Source organism: Gadus macrocephalus, chromosome 14 (assembly GCF_031168955.1).
Source record: "Gadus macrocephalus chromosome 14, ASM3116895v1".
In the NCBI taxonomy this organism is placed as follows: Eukaryota; Metazoa; Chordata; class Actinopteri; order Gadiformes; family Gadidae; genus Gadus; species Gadus macrocephalus.
The window spans coordinates 12,607,145-12,625,771 of record NC_082395.1 but is presented as its reverse complement, the minus strand read 5'-3'; the positions used below and the strand labels follow the sequence as shown (position 1 = coordinate 12,625,771).

The following is an 18,627-nucleotide window of genomic DNA, read 5'->3' as shown; positions in this document are numbered from 1 at the left end:
GGGGCGTCAGGTTCCCAGTACCTACACACCCACCCACTCCTTTTGGGGGCACTTCTTGATGTAGCTGTCCCTTTTAATGGAACAGAGGGGCAACAGAACACTACGTAATGGAACACACTCAAACTCATTGGCAGAAGACGACAGCTTGTACAGACATTTTTAATCGTAAAACGTCCAGCGCCAGGTGGTGGAGGGAAAAGAGGGGAACAGGAGGAACCAAGGGGATTCAAGTAAAAGACGGAAGGCTGAGGCTCACCTGGTTGACGTGTTTGAGTTTGTCGATGATCTGACTGATGACAGGGTCTGCTCCTTTCACCTTCACCTCAGGGTTGTCGCTCTGGGCTTTGATCCCGTTCCCCACCACCCGCATAGTGTAGCTGGAAACACAGGAGCGTAAATACACAGGTCGATACACAGGCAGATATATCAAGGTATTTTTCCAAGTAAATATATCCAGGTAGAAATACTGGTGAATATATCCAGGTAGATTTACAGGTAGATATACACAGGTAAATAGACAGGTGAATATAAACGGTTGAAATATACTAATAGATATATGGTTGATTAGAATTTGGTAAATCTTCGGTAAATAAACCGCAAACTACACAAAAATCCCATTTGAGCAAAACCACAGGAATCGTATAAATTGTGAATATATTTGCTAAAAGAAAATCTCCCAAAGCCAAGCTGATTCATATGTTTAAGTTTCACCCTTTCGGTACGTAAGATCACTGTGATCAATAAACTGAACTCAAACAGCGTAGTTAAGAGGCATTCAGAAACACGCCAGCTGTGAAGCAAACAAATATAGACTAAAACACACAAGAAATGTTTTGAAAGCAGCCCAGAGCTATCGTCTATGGCCCTGCTATTAAGACAAATGGGGGACTACCAGTCTACTAAATCTTAATGCAGACGAACATTCCAAAAACAACATGGAAAAATAATGTGACAGTGTATGAGAAATGCTGAGAGACGGCGAAGCATGATGTGTGTGTGAGCTAAGCTGCATGTGCTGTGAACTACATCTCCCAGTGACCTTTGCAGCAGGATATCTCCCGCCCCTCTGCTGGGTGATTAATGGCACACGAAACAGATTACACTTCGAGCCATCTGTGCCCAATTCTCACAGATGAAAACATGTTAGGCCTCCTCATCCCAGGCTGGGCCCCGCCCATGGACCGGGCCTAAAGGAAACATATTGCTAAGCAGACCAGTGTGGGCACACGCTCGGGTTCCCCTGTCCTCCAAGACGTTCAATGTGCGATGATAGACCACCAGCCAGCACGGATATTGCACATGCAGCATGCATGAAACACTATGAATACCAATGGTCACACATGAAAACACGTGTGTTCAATCACACACAAACGTACACACACACACAAACACGTACACGCACACACACACACACGCACTAGCAATCCCACACACGCAAGTAATAACACGTTGTTCACATAGACATGTATGTACACACAAACACAATCACACACTCATACACACACACACACACACACACACACACACACCACACACACACACACACACACACACACACACACACACACACACACACACACACACACACCCACACACACACACACACACACACACACACACACACACAGAGATGGCCCTTCTAACCTCAGAAATGTAATTTCTAACGCCATCGGGATGCATAGCCTGAAAAATCTCCTCCAACATTCTGTCGGCTAGCAATTCCGTTTCAGTGCCGGTCTGGAGAGGGAGGTAGGGGAGGTAGGGGTAGGGGAGGTATAGATAAAAACATTCATCATGACCTCGCTCTATCTGTCTCTCCAATCGAATACAAAGCCACACAGGAAAAACCAGCTTCAGCCACGCATCAAAAACGTTGAGTGATCGCTGACTCTCAGGAGAACGACCGCCGAGAAAGCCACATCCTGCAACCACGTCTACATATCGCTCTTGCCATCCTCCCCCGCATCTCGCCATCATCCCTCATCCCTCATCATCACTTCCCCCCCCCCCCCCACACACACACACACTCACTCACGTACGCACCAACCTCCACTTCCAACCAGATTGAAACATTTCTATGATCACTTTGTACTTGAATGCTCCATATGGAAGTGTGTTTTTTTTCTTTTACTTATTTCATTATTTAGTATTATTGATTTCTTAAGCGAAACTTTCTCTTGTGTCCTCTGTCTACCTGATGTCCTTGGAGGTTTTGATGTCGGAATTGTTGATGTCGGCTGGTATACAGACTGGACGGATATATACCAAAGAACCCGCAACTACAACCTTCATCTCTCCTTTGCTTCTATACTGTGACAATATGAAAATATGATCAAATAACTAATGAAATCCAACACAGTGTACCACTCAATAGTATTAGTAAATATGAGGAGAAGGAGGTTTTTCATAATGTTATGCCTTTTGGCAGGCACCAAATACAATACTGTGCATAGGTACAGACAGAATTAAAACCAATATCATTAATATTGAACTTAACGTTTGAATCATTTATGTTGCAAATGAAAGCGCAAAGTAACGCCTTTGCTCTCTTCCAACCTGTAGACTAGTCCATCCATGACAGTGGATTGCTCCAAGACAAAATCAGACCTTATGGACCTAACATACTCTCTACTACTAATCCATATTCAAACTGCTTATATGGTGTGAAAAATTAACACATTTATTCAGTTCTGTATAAGTTTAAAGTTATGTCAGGTGAGGTTATGTCAGGCGTCTTATCAAGACGTTTCAGGGACGTGTCTCTTTTTCTTTGCTATGTTTCAGCACACTATCAAAACTCATATCTGTTCGACTCCAGACACGAATCAAGCGGCTACAGGCAATACAATATCAATATCTTTCTTGCAGCAAAGTTGGCAAATTCCAGAATAATCCACTGGGTCTGATTCCCTGAGGGAAAGGGGCTTGTTAAAAATGTAAAAAATATCTATATTGTGTAAACATCAAATCCCCTGATCTTTTGAAAATAAAAGTACAATAAGTGTGGCTCCAGCCAAATGAGGGCCCTCGCCTCAGGCGGTCTATCAGACGGCGGCTGTCGGCCAGGGAGATGAAAGAGAAGTGTGGAGCGCAGGCTAAATTGGTCACGGCTCGGTGGCTCGGGAAACACACAGGCCCAGGGACCCAGACAGAGAAGAAAAGTCGTTGTCTTTTCACGCCGTCACCGTGGAAACCAAACTCTTCACAGCTCATTGGCTGCCGCCAACAGGATCTCCACAAATCAAAAGCCTTAAAATTAGCCTGAGTTCTTATCGAGCTCAAAGGGAGAGCAGAGGAAGGGATTAGAGCGAAAGACACAGAGGAGCATGGAGAGAGAGAGCGAGAGTGAGAACAACAATAGAGGGAGCTCAACAGGAGCGCTGTGAGTAAAACAAACAGCCCATTTTTTTCCCCCATGCTGATTGGCTCGCGGGACGCAGAGTACAATCACACCATCAGTCATGAACTCACAGTTCCCCAGGGCACTGTTAGCCAAGCGCTTATAAGCTAACAAATGTTGGTAATGTAATATGCTAGTTACTTCCAAAAAATAAAGTCCTCAACGAAGACAATGTTTTACCAATGCATATTTAAACGCCATTCTTTCCTCATAAGGCTATCCTAATCAGACAAGTCGGCGTCCCGAACGTTTGGCTGGTATGCTGCGGCCGGGACCTTTGCTCAGCGGCGGGGCCAAGACGATCCAACATACAGGCAAGCCAAAATCAGCGAGCGTACAGACAGCCTGTGGCGGTGATTTAGCGCTCGCCCTCGCCCCTGCCAGCTCCGGTCCAATTACCGGGCAGCCCTGGGCCTGGGCGAAGTATTGACGAGTGCCGGGAGAGAGAGCTAGGCATTAGCCGCACGGCGAGGTGACAGCTGTAATTAATACGCTTGGAGAGTAGGGGGCTAGCTAATGGCGGGCGCTAGGAGCGGCAGGCAAACTAATATGTAACTAAGTTCGAGCCAGAAGATGTACACACACACACACACATACACACACAGACACTGTCCGCTCTCTGAGTGGTCGTTTCACTAGGCTAGGCTAGGAAAGTGTGTTTATATAGCTCCCTCAAAGCCAATTCAAGGCCAATCAGAGTCCTTTATATGGGTAGGAAAACTGAGTCGAATTAGAATGAAATTACAATCAATAAACAGACAATCATGGAAGATATAAGTTCAAGAATGGAAAATATGAATTTGCCAAAAATGTATTTCGTTTTGAACACTGTTTTCAAAGCATAATTAGCATTGAGGCAGACCTCAGATGTTGTGGAAGATTGTACCAGATATGTGGTGGTAGATTGAAAAATCTAGGTTTGTACCAGATTTGTGTTTTAGATAAAAACTCAAGTTCGTTCCAGATATGTTGGGGTAGAAGATAGATGTTCTGCTTCACCATGCTTGGTTGGAACCTTGGTTGAAGGCTACATTTGTTGAATTTGTTAAACATTATACATGTTGATCAAAAAAGATCTGACCAGAAATTGAAATACACCTCAGCTTCTTCCATTTGAAACGCCTAGGCTGCTACAACATTACTCAAGATGCTAAATGATCATAATATAATATTAGCCCAGAGGGAAACATGTCAATGTTGTCGATGAAGGGGTACTCCAGCATTATGGCGCGTTTCCACTGCAGGGTGCGGAACGGATCGGATCGCAAGGTGCGGGTCGGGTCGCGTTTCCACCACCAAAAGTGGGCGTGACCCGGACTTTGCCGTACCCGTTCCGGCCCCGTTCTCGGGACTCCTCCGTTGGGGTACCGCAAACGAGACGAGACGCCTGAAAGGGTCCCGTGAAATTCTAGCTACAACCCCCCCTCCGTTGATTGGTCGACCAGAATCGGCACTTCCGGGTGACGCGGGGATAAAAACAAACGAACAGTAGCCTCGAGGTATTATTCTTTACAATTAACTTGTCGCGTAAAACGCTTGCTTGGGCGAACAAGGAGGTGGAGACGTTCGTCTGCATTCTTGGGGAGGAAGACGTTTTTTACGATGTTTACGTAGCTGCCGCGGCGATCGACATCCGGCCTACCACAAAGGGTACTGTCGGCAGTGGAAACGCGACCTCGGAACTGAGCTGGGCTATACCGCCCCCTCCCTACCGCACCTTTGCGATCCGATCCGTTCCGCACCTGCAGTGGAAACGCGGCATTAGAGACAAACCAATGATTTGGCGTTTATTTAGCATTTCCCTTGAGCACGGATTGTCTCACATGCAGTGTCTCACATACCCTTTCTCACTAGAGCGTCTCACATGTGGTGGCCTTTATCTCCTGTACTTTAATTACTCATTGAACAGGTACGCTTGAGGCTGAGAGATGTGTTGACAGGCGGACACACCTGGAACAGAACACCACACTCCTTCTGCAGCCCTTAAACTGGTCTCACCCAGTTGAGGAGCTCTGGAGAACACTTGAGCAAATGACTTGTTAGCAGGCTCACTGATGCCTTGTGGGATATTTAGTTTCAAGGTCTAACCATGCCACCACCTGCCCCTTGACCCGATCCCCTCCTCACTCCTCCAGGCCCTCTCTAGCGATATCCTTGCATTTTTCATCACCCTTATGAACTCCTCCCTCACTTCAAACCATGTTCCAGCGTCCTTCAAGACTGCCAGAATGAAGCTGCCTTCTTAAGAAACTGACCTTTGACACAACGACGTCCATAACTACAAACCGATATCTCTTCTTTCATTCCTTTCTGAAACACTGGAACGTGCCATCCTCTAACCAACTGTCCTCCTATATGACAAAACAATCTGCTTTACCCTGATCAGTCAGGCTTCAAAACTGCACACTCCACTGAGACAGCTCTCGTCGTGGTGAGTCACTCCATGCAGCCAGAGCCTTGTCCCTCTCATCGGTTCTTATTCTCCTCGACCTGTCCGCGGCGTGCAACACCCTAAACCACCATATCCTTCTCACCACTCTCGCCAAACTCACCAAATTCGCCAAACTTGGCATTGCTGAATCTGCACTACTATCCTGGTTCAAATCCTACCTGACGAATCGCACCAAAGGTCACATGGCACCTTATCCAAACCTGCACTCTCGACACTGTTGTCCCTCAAGGCTCTGTACTGGGACCTTTTCTGTTCTCCCTATATACCAGATCCCTGGGCTTTGTAATAACATCTAGGTTTTTCCTATCACTGCTACACTGACGACACTCAACTATTCCTCTCTTTCCCCTCCTCTGACCACACCCTGATTGCAACACGCCTCTCAGAATATCTGGCAGGCATAAGCACTTGGACGACTGCCAATCACCTGAAGCTTAACCTCAACAAGACTGAGCTCCACCTTATGCCAAGGAAAGATTGCCCTCACACAGACTTACTGGTCACTGTCGAGGACCATCGCTGTATCTCGATCACCAATTGTAAGAAATCGCTGTATCTCGATCACCAATTGTAAGAAACCGTGGCACAATACTGGACAAGCAGTTATGCTAGACCGCAAATAACACCGCGCTGGCCCGATCCTGCAGATTTTACTTATTGTAAGTCGTTTTAGGTAAAGCGTCTGCTAAATGCCCTAAATGTAAAATTTTTCAGACCCAGTTTCACATTGCAAATTTGTCTTCTAGCTAAGCGGCGAAGAAACACGGCGGACATTGTGTTTACATCTCGTACGTGAGCTCCCGCCCCCCCCACCACCACCACCCTCATTCCTTATTGTTGGGCTCACAAATTTGCGGAACCATTGGTTTGTAGTCCTCGGCCCTTCTAGCAGGCAAGCAAAGTTTTACTGAGATGATGTCAAGCGCGTCATTTGACGTCATTTCAGGAGAAAATTAGATCAGGAAAGCTGGGCCAATGAAAGACTGGGTTAGACTGAGGCAAAAAAAACTTTTTTTTTACATTACTATAGCGATTTTTTTCGGCGTACTATAATTTTTTAGAATGATAGAACGTGAAGGGTATCCCTTTAAGGATTGCATATGAATGACTTTCTAAAATGGGGGCCATTCAATTCCGGCCCTCAATGTGTCAAATATGGATCCTTTCCAGTGTTGGTTGTAAGAATCTCAAACAATATCTGAAGGCAAAGTACACCCATAAAACGGTTGTGTGTTATCCAATGGGTGACATCACGGATGCTGCATCTGTATTTTTTACAGCCTATGACTCATTAGTATGGGGAAGGCAACCCAAGGTCATTTATGTAGGAAAAAACTGATAACATAAAATATGAGTTGGATAAGTGTTCTAGAATCCTCTCGACTTGAATTCACTGCAATTTAACTGGTCTAACTCACTGACCCTTTGAGGCTTTCAATGCAATTTCCTGAGTAGCGTTCTGCCTTGGGTTACAATCTATTCCAATATTAACCAACCTGATTTTCTTTAATGTGCGTGTGTTCTTCAGTACCCATTTATCTTCCCTTCTTCTTCCAACTATTGAAAGTGTGTGTATGTGTTTGTGTGTGTGTACGTTGCCAACAAAAATCACACACAATAATAACGTCCCTGCAATCATTGTAAACTAAATGTGAGTTTTACTGCAGCTTTTAGTACCCAATGGAATAGCTGTGTCTGCGAGCCATAATGTCGTTATATACCACACAGACCGGCCTAATTAAAACTTCTCTGAAGATGTTAGTACCCGATAAATACCCCACATTTAGCAACGTGGCAAGGAACAGGCCTCAATAATGCCCGATTTAGAGTTCTACATACAGCACGTCGGCGAAGATCACACAACTGCTTGCATTTATACTTTTACGTTAACCTGTACACATGAGGGCAGTGTAGCATTTTTGACCCCAAATGTACATGAACCATTAAGAAAATCCTGACAGGTAATCGCAAGACGGAATCTGCTCCATTGAAAATATAGTTTTCTTATAGTTTTTTATATACATTGCATACATTCTTTCGTCATGCCCGCAGCTGTTGGCGACAAAACCAAACACTAAGCCCACTAGGCCAATCAGTGATAAGTATCGGGAGCCTCTGCATAGAAGGGCGATGCGTTGATAACCTCTGCACGTTTTAACGGACGATTAGACTTTAGACTTTATTGTCTAGGATCGAGTACGACAAAAGGGGCATGTGCACAACTGTATGGATCTTCGTGGACCTTTGCAGACGTGCAGACGTACCCTGGGCTTCAGGCCTAGCTAGGTTATGTAGTAACCTAGTAGTAATAAGTAAATAAATAAGTCTCAGGCTTTTAGTCTCCTCAGACTAAAAAGCCTGCACTAAACGCCACACATTTTGCTTAAATACAAATTTCAACTTGAATTTCAACAAATATCTTGCCGGAGGTAAAACAGAGAATAAGCAAGTGTGAGAGGGAGTGAGTGTATGAATAAGAGTGAGAGACAGAGAGGGAGAGGGAGAGACAGAGAGAGAGAGAGAATGGCCTTCTTGGCTCAAAACCAAGGAAGATTATCTGAATTATCTCTCTGATGAGTTGGAAAAAAATGAAAAATAATAAATAAGCCAGCGTAAGAGGCTTAACCATCTCCAACCATATCGGAACTGACCTGGCAGAGCCAATTTCCACACCTGCTTCCTGCAGTCGCGGAGAAAAGACTCGCAGAGAGGATGATTATGAATTTATGAGAACTTCTGTAAACAAGCGTAAACAAATCAACAGGCCATGAGCGGCCCGCACCCCTCCCCTTATCGCACGCCTCCTCCCCGCTTATCAAACAGCATGAAGGCACCGAGGATATTAAAGCAAACACTCCAGGATGATTGGACTGCACCATGCCACCATGCTGCTCTTCAACCACCCTATCCAGACGCCTCTGGGGCCTGCGGCGCATGCAAATAAAACACCAGGAGGAGGGGAACGTGTGGGGGGGGGGGGGGGAGGTGGGCGGGGGAAGCTGGAGCTGGAGGAGATAGGGAGGAGGAGGTGGAGGACGGGAAACGACTAGGAAGGGAGGAGGAGGATAGGGAGGGGGAGGAGGGGGTCATGGGGGAGAGGAGGAGGATAGGGAGGGGGAGGAGGTGGGGAGGAGGAGGATAGGGAGGGGGAGGAGGTGGGGAGGAGGAGGAGGAGGGGAGGAGGAGGATAGGGAGGGGGAGGAGGAGGGGAGGAGGATAGGGAGGGGGAGGAGAAGGGGAGGAGGATAGGGAGGGGGAGGAGGAGGATAGGGAGGGGGAGGAGGAGGGGAGGAGAGTTGGAGTAGATAGGGAGGAGGAGATGGAGGATGGGAGACAACAAAGAGAGAAGGAGGAGAAGGATGGGGAGGTGGAGGACGGGAAACGACTAGGAGGGGAGGGGGAGGATAGGGAGGGGGAGGAGGTGGGGAGGAGGAGGTCATGGGGGAGAGGAGGAGGATAGGGAGGGGGAGGAGGTGGGGAGGAGGGGAGGAGGAGGATAGGGAGGGGGAGGAGGTGGGGAGGAGGAGGATAGGGAGGGGGAGGAGGAGGGGAGGAGAGTTGGAGTAGATAGGGAGGAGGAGATGGAGGATGGGAGACAACAAGGAGGGAAGGAGGAGGAGAAGGATGGGGAGGAGGTGGGGAGGAGGGGAGGAGGAGGTCATGGGGGAGAGAAGGAGGTAGGGGAGGAGGAGGAGGAGGAGGAGGTGGAGGGAGTGAGGAGGAAAGGAGGAGAGGCAGGAGGAGGGGATGGAGGAGTGGACGCTTATGGTGGTTTATCTGGACAAAAAAACAATTGATGGCTCTCTGCATTCTGTCCTGTTCCCTTTCCAGATTGTTATATTGTTGTCTTTTTTCAAAAAACATGCAGAAGCTAAAACACATTCCCCTTCCAACAGGGAACCAAGAGCCATATTTATGTCAGGGTGTAACAGTTGAAAGTGAATAATGCTTGTTTGTCCTGAATGTCAGCGGCTTGGCAGTAAGACATAGAACTAGTCATATCACCTGCGTAATACGAATATTAAACATGATGACACAACATTGATTACAATTATCTCTCTGCTCTCTCTGGGTCTGGTATCAACAGGTATGGACTCTGAAGACCCATGATTTTACTGGATATTTGGCGGCAGATACGCAGATTAATCCCAAATAGCAAGACAACCAGGGATGGTAGATTATTAGGAGGGATGGATAGTTGATGGATAGTAATATGATATGTCTAGATCCATCTCATAATGAGTAGAACATGTACTGTGAGGAAAAGCGATGCAAATTAATACAAATACAAATTGCATTTATAACATTATACGTATTCTATTGTCCTCAATATCAGAAACAGTAAAAAAAAAAAAGTTCATTATTAACGGCGTGGACTCAAAGAATAACATGTGTGTGTGCATGTGAGTGAGTCTGTGATAAAAGTTGTATCACATCATTCTTACTATACGGCACGTCCGAGTCCGGATGCCCTTGCCCTTGGGTAGAAAAAGAAACAAGGGTCCAGAGTGGGTCTCTCAATGAGCATAGGTTTGGTTTCCGAAGTCTAATTATTAAATTATTCATCTGTGTCAAATCTTTTGAGTGTAATTAGTTCATCATGAAGGACAAGTTGTGCCTCCCTTCATCCCTGGGGGGCGACTGACCTGTGAGTGGTTAGTCCATCACACTCACAGAAAATATATCAATCGAGATGTTGATATTCCATGCTAGGGTAGAGACTCTTTCTGTATCTCAGATTGAATTGATTTAGATTCTTGGGGTCACAATTGGATCAGCACATAGGGCTGCAAGTTTCAAGACCTACTCCAGTCCCCTATATGCTTAGAAAGTATGTGCAGAGGAAAGTGTTTGTGATATTATGTTGTTATTTGACTTGAAGAAGTTATATCAACTGAATGCTATAATTTGAACCCAAAAATGTGTTGTTGTCTACAGCCCTATTTGGTAGCTGCTTTGTTTTCACAGGCAGCATGACAAGCTGCCTAGATCAGGTCACGGATCTTAAAACCTTCACCACAACGTTGAAAACGCTGTGGTGAAGAAAGACCGGTGTCATTTTGTGCTTTTTTGTGCTTTGGTAATGTAACTAATGTATTCCATGCCAACAAAGCCTTTTCAATCAGAATGAAATACACACTGGGTATCTCCGCTGTAATCTCACACGATACGTTTTCTCATCCACAACTGCTAGTGCACTGTTTATTGTTTAAAATCATAACAAGTAAATCACGAAGAATTAAAACCATCACAGCGACATCATTAAACGACAGAGTCCATCAATAAGCGCCCAGACGCTCTGTGTGAACAATCTCAAATGTCTGTTTGATAAATGAGATAGATGACATTTTTAGAGAGAGGGATTTTGATTGTTTGTTTGTTTGTTTGTTTGGATGCAGCCAATGTTCTCTCTCTCTCTCTCTCTCTCTCTCGCCCCTCGCCTGTGTAGCCTGCCGCTCGCCCTTATCTCCGCCACCTCTTCATTCAGCTGAACAGCTAGCCCTTTCCTATGCTGCCCAGACACTCCCATCGCTTTTCCCACTGCTGATTCTTGTGCCGGGCGTGTCTTGATTTAAGGGCTGCTTCATCTTTCTCCCTGGTTGTCCAGAAGGGTTTCTCCTGAGGGCGATGACCGCTGCCGCGGCGCGCTCACGCCCCAGCAGCTTTCAGAGGTTTCAGAGAACGATGATACATCTCCTCCCTCTCTCAGATGAGGAGGCACGTGTTATTTACTAAATAGCACGTAGGATTCACGATTCAATTGAATCAACCAATCAAAGTTTATTTATAGAGCTCCTTTTGGGACAAAGCGCTTACACAAGGTGCTCAACCAAGGGAAACAAAAAGAGATGAGGATAAAGACATCCAACAATGCAACTGTGGAATGCCTTACATGCTGTATAGTAAAATATATTTATATATACAATGCGACAATCTCACAATCTTCTGTATTTTATGTTCTCTGTGCCATCTATGTAATGTATGTCTGTATAATGTATGTTTTTCACGGGCCTCAGCTTGTACCATCAGGAGTGATCAGAACCTCCCCGGACACACACACACACACACACACACACACACACACACACACACACACACACACACACACACACACACACACACACACACACACACACACACACACACACACACACACACACACACATTCACTCACGTGCAAAAAAAACATACAAGATACACAACAAAACAAACAGACAAACACACCCACACGTATAACACGCACACATACACACACACACACACACAAAACACAGGAGAATGTTCCCAGTTGATGGGTTAAGAGGCAGCAGAAGCCCTGTGTGATTAAATGTTGCTTCGGAGCGAAGGAGGAGACAAACATGCGCTTTGTGCCTGGCTCTGTCTGCTCGGTCAATTCTCTAACAATCAAGAAGACGGGCGCACCGCCCATCTCTACGTCCCTCCATCCCCCCTACCAGTCCGAATAGACACGCTTCATCAGGACCGATTGCCTTTTGTGGGGCTTCCACATTAATAAGCCCCCATGTTTCCATCCCATCCACCGACTGAATTTCACCTCCGGTTTGGTCTCCCCGGGCTTCAGTTTGCCCTGTCAGAAACAACTGGGCTCCTCTGTCTTATCGCCAGCAGTAAATTACCTCAGATCTGATACAGGCTGCCGACTTACAGAGACAGAGAGAGGGAAATTGAGGGAGGGGGGTGGGGAGGGGGGGAGCGAACATTAGAGTGACAGAGGGAGGGAAAAAGAGAAAGTCTAGGGGAAAAAGAAGCCTGACAAAGCGGATGAAAGTGCGAGAGAGAGAGAGAGAGAGAGAGAGAGAGAGAGAGAGAGAGAGAGAGAGAGAGAGAGAGAGAGAGAATAAAGGCAAGATGTGTAAAGATAAGGGAAGGCAGGGCAAGGGCGGGGGAGGGGAGGTGGGGTCCATTGACACTGATGGGCTGGGCGGTTCAGGAAGGTCACCTGATCTTATCCAACGCTCACCTCCAATCTCCATTGCTTGCCTTTCCTCCCTTCCCCTCCAAACACTGTCGACAGGGAACTGTCAATCAAGTGATGGTGAAACCATGGCAAGAAATACCAGCAGGCCTTAGAACACGGCCATGCCGTGCATCAATCAGACTTCAGTTAAAGAACCATTTGCAAAGCTGCAATACAAAAGTGTTTCAGCCGGGCAAACACAAGGAATAAAATGATTAAAATAAAAATAAAACTGTCTGAGAATCCAAGAGACATATTTGGGAGATGGATTTGCACTAGCAAGATTGCTCACTATTTGATTAGAAGAAAACTAAACCAAATATAGTAGACACAAAGTCGACCAAATCTGGAACCACATGTTTTAGATCTTATAAGAAATTGTTCTACACACAAAAACTTGATCTTACTTAACCTTAATTTCTTTTTGTTTGATGCTACCATTATAGTCTGCATATGCAGCCCCTGCTACCCATCCAATCGTCCATGGAAGGCGGGATCCCTCGCCTGTGTTCCTTCCCTCTGGGTTCTGGGAGATTTAGCCCTTTAGAGGGCTGAGGGTTTGGGGGAGTAAATATAATGTGCTGCTGCGAAGCGTTGTCCAACTGAAACTGGAGAAAGAGAAGATGTATGATTTGCCTTGACAAGCTAGCTCCATTTTCTGTACTGTGAAATCTAACATAACCCAAAGTATACAAACGACTTCTGTATCTAATTTTCTCACTGTAGGCAACGGTTAACTGCGAAAATTAGCCTTGAAAAGAGGTCAGCTGGTTGGTTGATGGTTATTGTATGTTGCAGTATATGTGGATGATGGCTGGTTTAACCAGCCCCACCGAGTCTGATTGGAATCTGGAGCTGGGTGAGGCTGTACACCTGTTGCCTCAGAGTTATAACAGGCCCCGTCCACACGGGCGAAAACTACCTTTTCCCTTCCGTTTTCCTCAGCTGCGTTTCAGGAATATCTCCTTAAAGATGGACTCTTGCGAAAACACATCGAGCTGTAGAAACGCTGTAGTACATTCAAGGTCAATGTGTGGCGCTGGTTCTCCACCAAGAAAGAAGAAGACGAGGCAGCGCATGCGAAACAGAAACTGTCGAGAAGGCGAAAGCAGTTGTTAAACCTTTGAGATTGAGTAGAAAATCATTTTGAATGTACAGTTAGTAATTAAAATGACCAAGGGGCTGTATTTAAAGCTACAAAAATGATACAAATCAAGTCAAACAAAACAAATTCGAGGGAACTCTAACGTCGCCCAGCTGGTGGGGGGCCGCATTAAGAACCCAGCGTCCGTAAGCTTTGGTCGTCTTTTGAGAGGTGAGATGGCGAGGTGAACTGAGGAGAGGGAGATAGAGTGTGAGTCATTGATCCATTTTTTTTTTTTTATATGAACGAAGCGAAAGCCACATCCATGCGACACTGTCAAACTTTCTTTGTGGTATAAAAAGTTTTTCATATTTAACGGCAACGAAATCTCCTCCAATTCCACTACATGATTGATGCTAAAGTGTGGCTTAATGGCACTCCACAAGGTGTAAATGCATTATGCTCCACAGCATGTGTCATTACCAGCAGGACCTCACAAATCACACGCGCGGGGCCAGGAGAGGAGGTGGTGGAGGTGGCGCTGCCCTCGCAGGAGAGTGTGCCAGTCACACACGACCGGCACAGATTGATGTGATGGCAGAATTGGAACAGAGTTCTCCACACAGAATAACTTTCCGGTGGCCAGAGGAAAGAGGGCCTGCTCGAGCATATTGCGGCTCCTTAGGTTGTATGGGATAAATAAATTATAATAATAGCCATTACCCATTTGGTTTTAATAGCCCTTTCAAGACACACGCACTCCATAACAGTGTTGTGAGGGATATCACACTGCTATCACTCCACCTCTATTTGAAAGGTGAGGAATGCTTCAATCCAATGAGAGACCAGGAGATGATTAGGTGGCCATGTTTGTACAACAGCATGTCACCGGGGTTATGACCCCTATTCTAGACATGTGACGTTGAATCTTTAGTGGCCGCCGGGAGCCTGGGCCTTGTTTAAAGGATCCTTCACAACCCTGCGAAAACAACTCGCACGACGAAGGACACAAAGGCCCATCTGTGCAACATAAAAAGAAGCGAGCCCACCTCTACGCAAGATACAAGAAAACATCAGATGGAAAGCCCAAAAAGGCATTTCGAACCGCCATCCAAACCCAGCGTTGCCAGGTAGAAGCGCTTTGCTGGAAGCATAGAACCCAGCGGGTGGGTTCAAGGAATCTGTCAAGGACGTCATCGTTTGCGTTTCAGGCGTCCACACGAATCCTACGAAACCGCATAGGTCCGGATGGATTTGAAACCACCCTGAGACGTGGTTTCAGAAATGTGCGGTTTCGGGCACCGGAAACGCACCTGACTTATGCGGTTTCACCAAACAATCGGCTCCGGGTGGACGGGGCCTTAGTGGCTCTGGTACAAACGCAAATGTGAACTATCTTAACCTCTCTCAGTTAGAGAGAGGAAGGGATGTATCTTAAGACACAGGGAAATAAACTGAAGGTGGTCACGACAGTGAAACAATAACCAGGTTACTGTTTAAATTTACATTGTGTTTTAGGTAAAATATTGACATTTTAGGCTCAATGGTGTCCGAAATGTTTCATTTTTGTCAAAGCAGGCTAGGCCGAGATAGGGGGTGACATTACATTACATTTATTAAGCTGACAATTTTGTCTTAAGCCACTGCGTATTCAACCATGAAGATACAACCCAAAAATCTATCGATTCCATTACAAGCTAAAAATGTAAAATGTTCACCTTGTCTCTAGGTCAATGGTTCCCAACCTTTGACTCTAGGTGTACCACTAAATCGTCTTAAGGACCATTCGCAGAAAACCTCATAAGCAAATGGTAGAAAATAGATAAATACACACGCAGTGGCTGAGCAAAGAGTGCCAGCGCCACTTATTATAACTGAAAAAAGACCATGGCCAGGAGGAAACAGTGGAAAGAAAAAGTCAGCAACACTGCTAATGCTCCCAGTGTGTATATTTAGAAAAAAAAAAAACACTAAACAATAATGGAAACTGCATGATGGAATGGAAAAAGCAACATTGTTTTCCAAAAATGAATAGGCAGTTATACTATAATGTAACTACAGGATGACGTCATTTCTTGACGTCATGTCTCGTCTATCTATGTCTGGGTTCTATTACCATCGCGTCATCGCAGGCCCCTCCCCTTCAACTCTCGACCAATCAGGCCATCATGCATAAACAGAAGTACAATAAAGCCCCAACGCGAAATGTACATATACATCTCTCATTCACGCTCAACCCTCTTGTTTTCATTGAGACTCGTTGCGGATTTCAGCAATTGACAGTCGCTCAGCTAATTCATGGCAGATTCGAGGTGTCCAATACACTGACACTGAACAATCTTCTGCTTCCTCTGTTGCCATGCGTAGGATCCCCATACGCTAAACCCTACGACCTGCAACCGAACTTAGGTCGCAGCTAAGAGCCCACCACTACGCCAGTTCTCCAGCATTTGCAACTCAAAGAGCAGGCATAAAACATCGTTAATCGCAATGCCTCTTCTCATGATTCAGCAGAGGAAACCCTTTACTTTCGCAGCATCCATCACCTGCAAAATTGAGTGCAGAAAAATAGGAAGCAAACATCTCCAAACGCTTTAGCATTAAGGTAAAGAAGGCACTTGGTCTTGCTACTTCTGCAGCTGACAGGTTGGGATAAACGTGCCTGATTATGGCAAAAAGATTGGCCTAACTGCATTGTATCGACCCCACTCGGCCTAGGATTCCCTTTATGTTTCCACTTTCCCCAGAGGAGGGAAGCACTACATGTAGCCTACCTAGTTTTTGTGGATAATTCCTAAAATATGGACAAAAATATTACTTACAGTATCAACGTGTTTTTTTAATAGACCACTGCACGCACCTCTCGGGTCAACTCCTGCTGGACTGAGAATGTACGTCCCTCAGTCTAAAGTCTAAGTTCAAAGCACGCGTAGTCGCCCTTATGCACATTTAAGACCTTGCATGTCTGGGTGCACATGCAGGTTGTCTCCTATATTTATTTTTTCTCAATACATTTCTTGTTCTTCTTGTGTAGTTTGTTTTGATTTTGAGCATTTCCACAGAAACACCATCAATTCATTTCAGTACCTTTTCACTGCATGTTATGAATACTTGCATGAGGTGGCACTGCCTTCCTAATAATTATTTATACTTCACTGCATGCATCTTGATCATTCAGATCAGCTGGTTAGTGATTCTAAAGGCATGCAAACCAGAAAGTAAGATCAAAGCAGACAAGACATCCGATAGATTTATCAGCATCAGCCAATTTCTCTGACGCACGGCGGTGGTTTCATGTAAACACACAACGAACAGGATGTATCGACCCGATTTTGGTCAGCTGGGTTGGTCGTGCTTGGTCAACATTCTGAATCCATGATGACATAAAGATGCCAACTTCTGAGCTACTATTTCTGTTATCCTTCAATGGTTCAAAGGCAAGTGACAGACAGAGACAGAGAATGACAGACGAAAGTAGAAGACAAACCGGTCTATGAACTGTAAACGTTTTTTATAGTTAACAGGAAATGGTCAGCGATCAATTTATCTTTTTTGACTCATCACGAGAACCTTCTATGCCCACTCAAAAGGTAAACTATCTTTTTAGGGTTTCCCACTCTCCAATGTCAACAGTCTACCTATGGGCATCCTTAAAGGGACACTGTGTAAAAATTACTCCCATCTAGTGGTACAATTGTATATTGCATTCAAACTAATAGTGCTCGCTTGTTCAAAAACGACGGTGGGCAGTATGTGCCAAGAAGCTGTGTCATGACATCCAATACTACCTCATCGAGTCATTCGAGTGATGATGAGGTTCGTTATTTCAAACAAATTTCAAACTGCATTGAATCATTAGTGTAAGCTAATGATGTATGAGTAATTACTTCTCGAGCAAGATAGTGAATTATTTCAGTCATCATTCACGCTGGCTCAGAGTGAAAACGCGTTTGCATATCCTGTACCACGTAGTGATTTTTGTCCCTCTCGGCAGTTCATAGACCGGAAGAACATGGAAGCCTCCATGAAGCTTACCTGTCTTATGTTACTACATATTAATTATTCTTCGCTCGGGAGGATAAGTGAGATTTTTGGCAGAGATCATTTTACACCAATGAGGACTTATTTATGAATGAATACGTTGATTTGAGGTAATAAATGACTTAAAATATTACACAGTGTCCCTTTAAGAAAGACGTCCCCCAACACCTAACTGATACTTAATGACATGGATCTGAAATTGGCTGTTGCTAGATCTGGATTGTGGGGTTTTGTTGCAGACCAGAGTTCTCGGGTTACTGTGGGTACCCAAAGCCCCGGGTGCAGTCTCTGGTATATCTCACGGCTTCCAGACACTGCAGTGGTTTACTGGCTGAGCTAGTGGCACGTGCTTCTAAACCTTTGCAGATGGTCGAGCTGCATCAACTAGTATGATGTCTAGCGAACCATGGAAGTATCTATGCCTTTCTCTTCATCTTCCTCCACTACTGCCCCCTCCCCACTACCGCTGGAGCATCATAAAGATCTCTCTCTCTCTCTCTCTCTCTCTCTCTCTCTCTCTCTCTCTCTCTCTCTCTCTCTCTCTCTCTCTCTCTCTCTCTCTCTCTCTCTCTCTCTCTCTCTCTCTCTCTCTCTCTCTCTCTCTCTCTCTCTCTCTCTCTCTCTCTCTCTCTCTCTCTCTCTCTCTCTCTCTCAACCTCCCTTGCGTCAAA

At 45.4% G+C, this 18,627-nt stretch overlaps 1 protein-coding gene across 2 annotated transcripts in view; it reads right to left on the bottom strand.

Annotated features, from left to right (window-relative positions):
- The window catches only part of LOC132471863 (glypican-5-like), a 121,707-nt gene that overhangs the window by 66,825 nt on the left and 36,255 nt on the right, over positions 1-18,627 (bottom strand). For both annotated transcript variants that reach the window (XM_060071186.1, XM_060071187.1), the window contains one exon: positions 257-377. In XM_060071186.1, the coding sequence (XP_059927169.1) occupies positions 257-377 (121 nt within the window). The remainder of the gene's footprint in view (positions 1-256; positions 378-18,627) is intronic.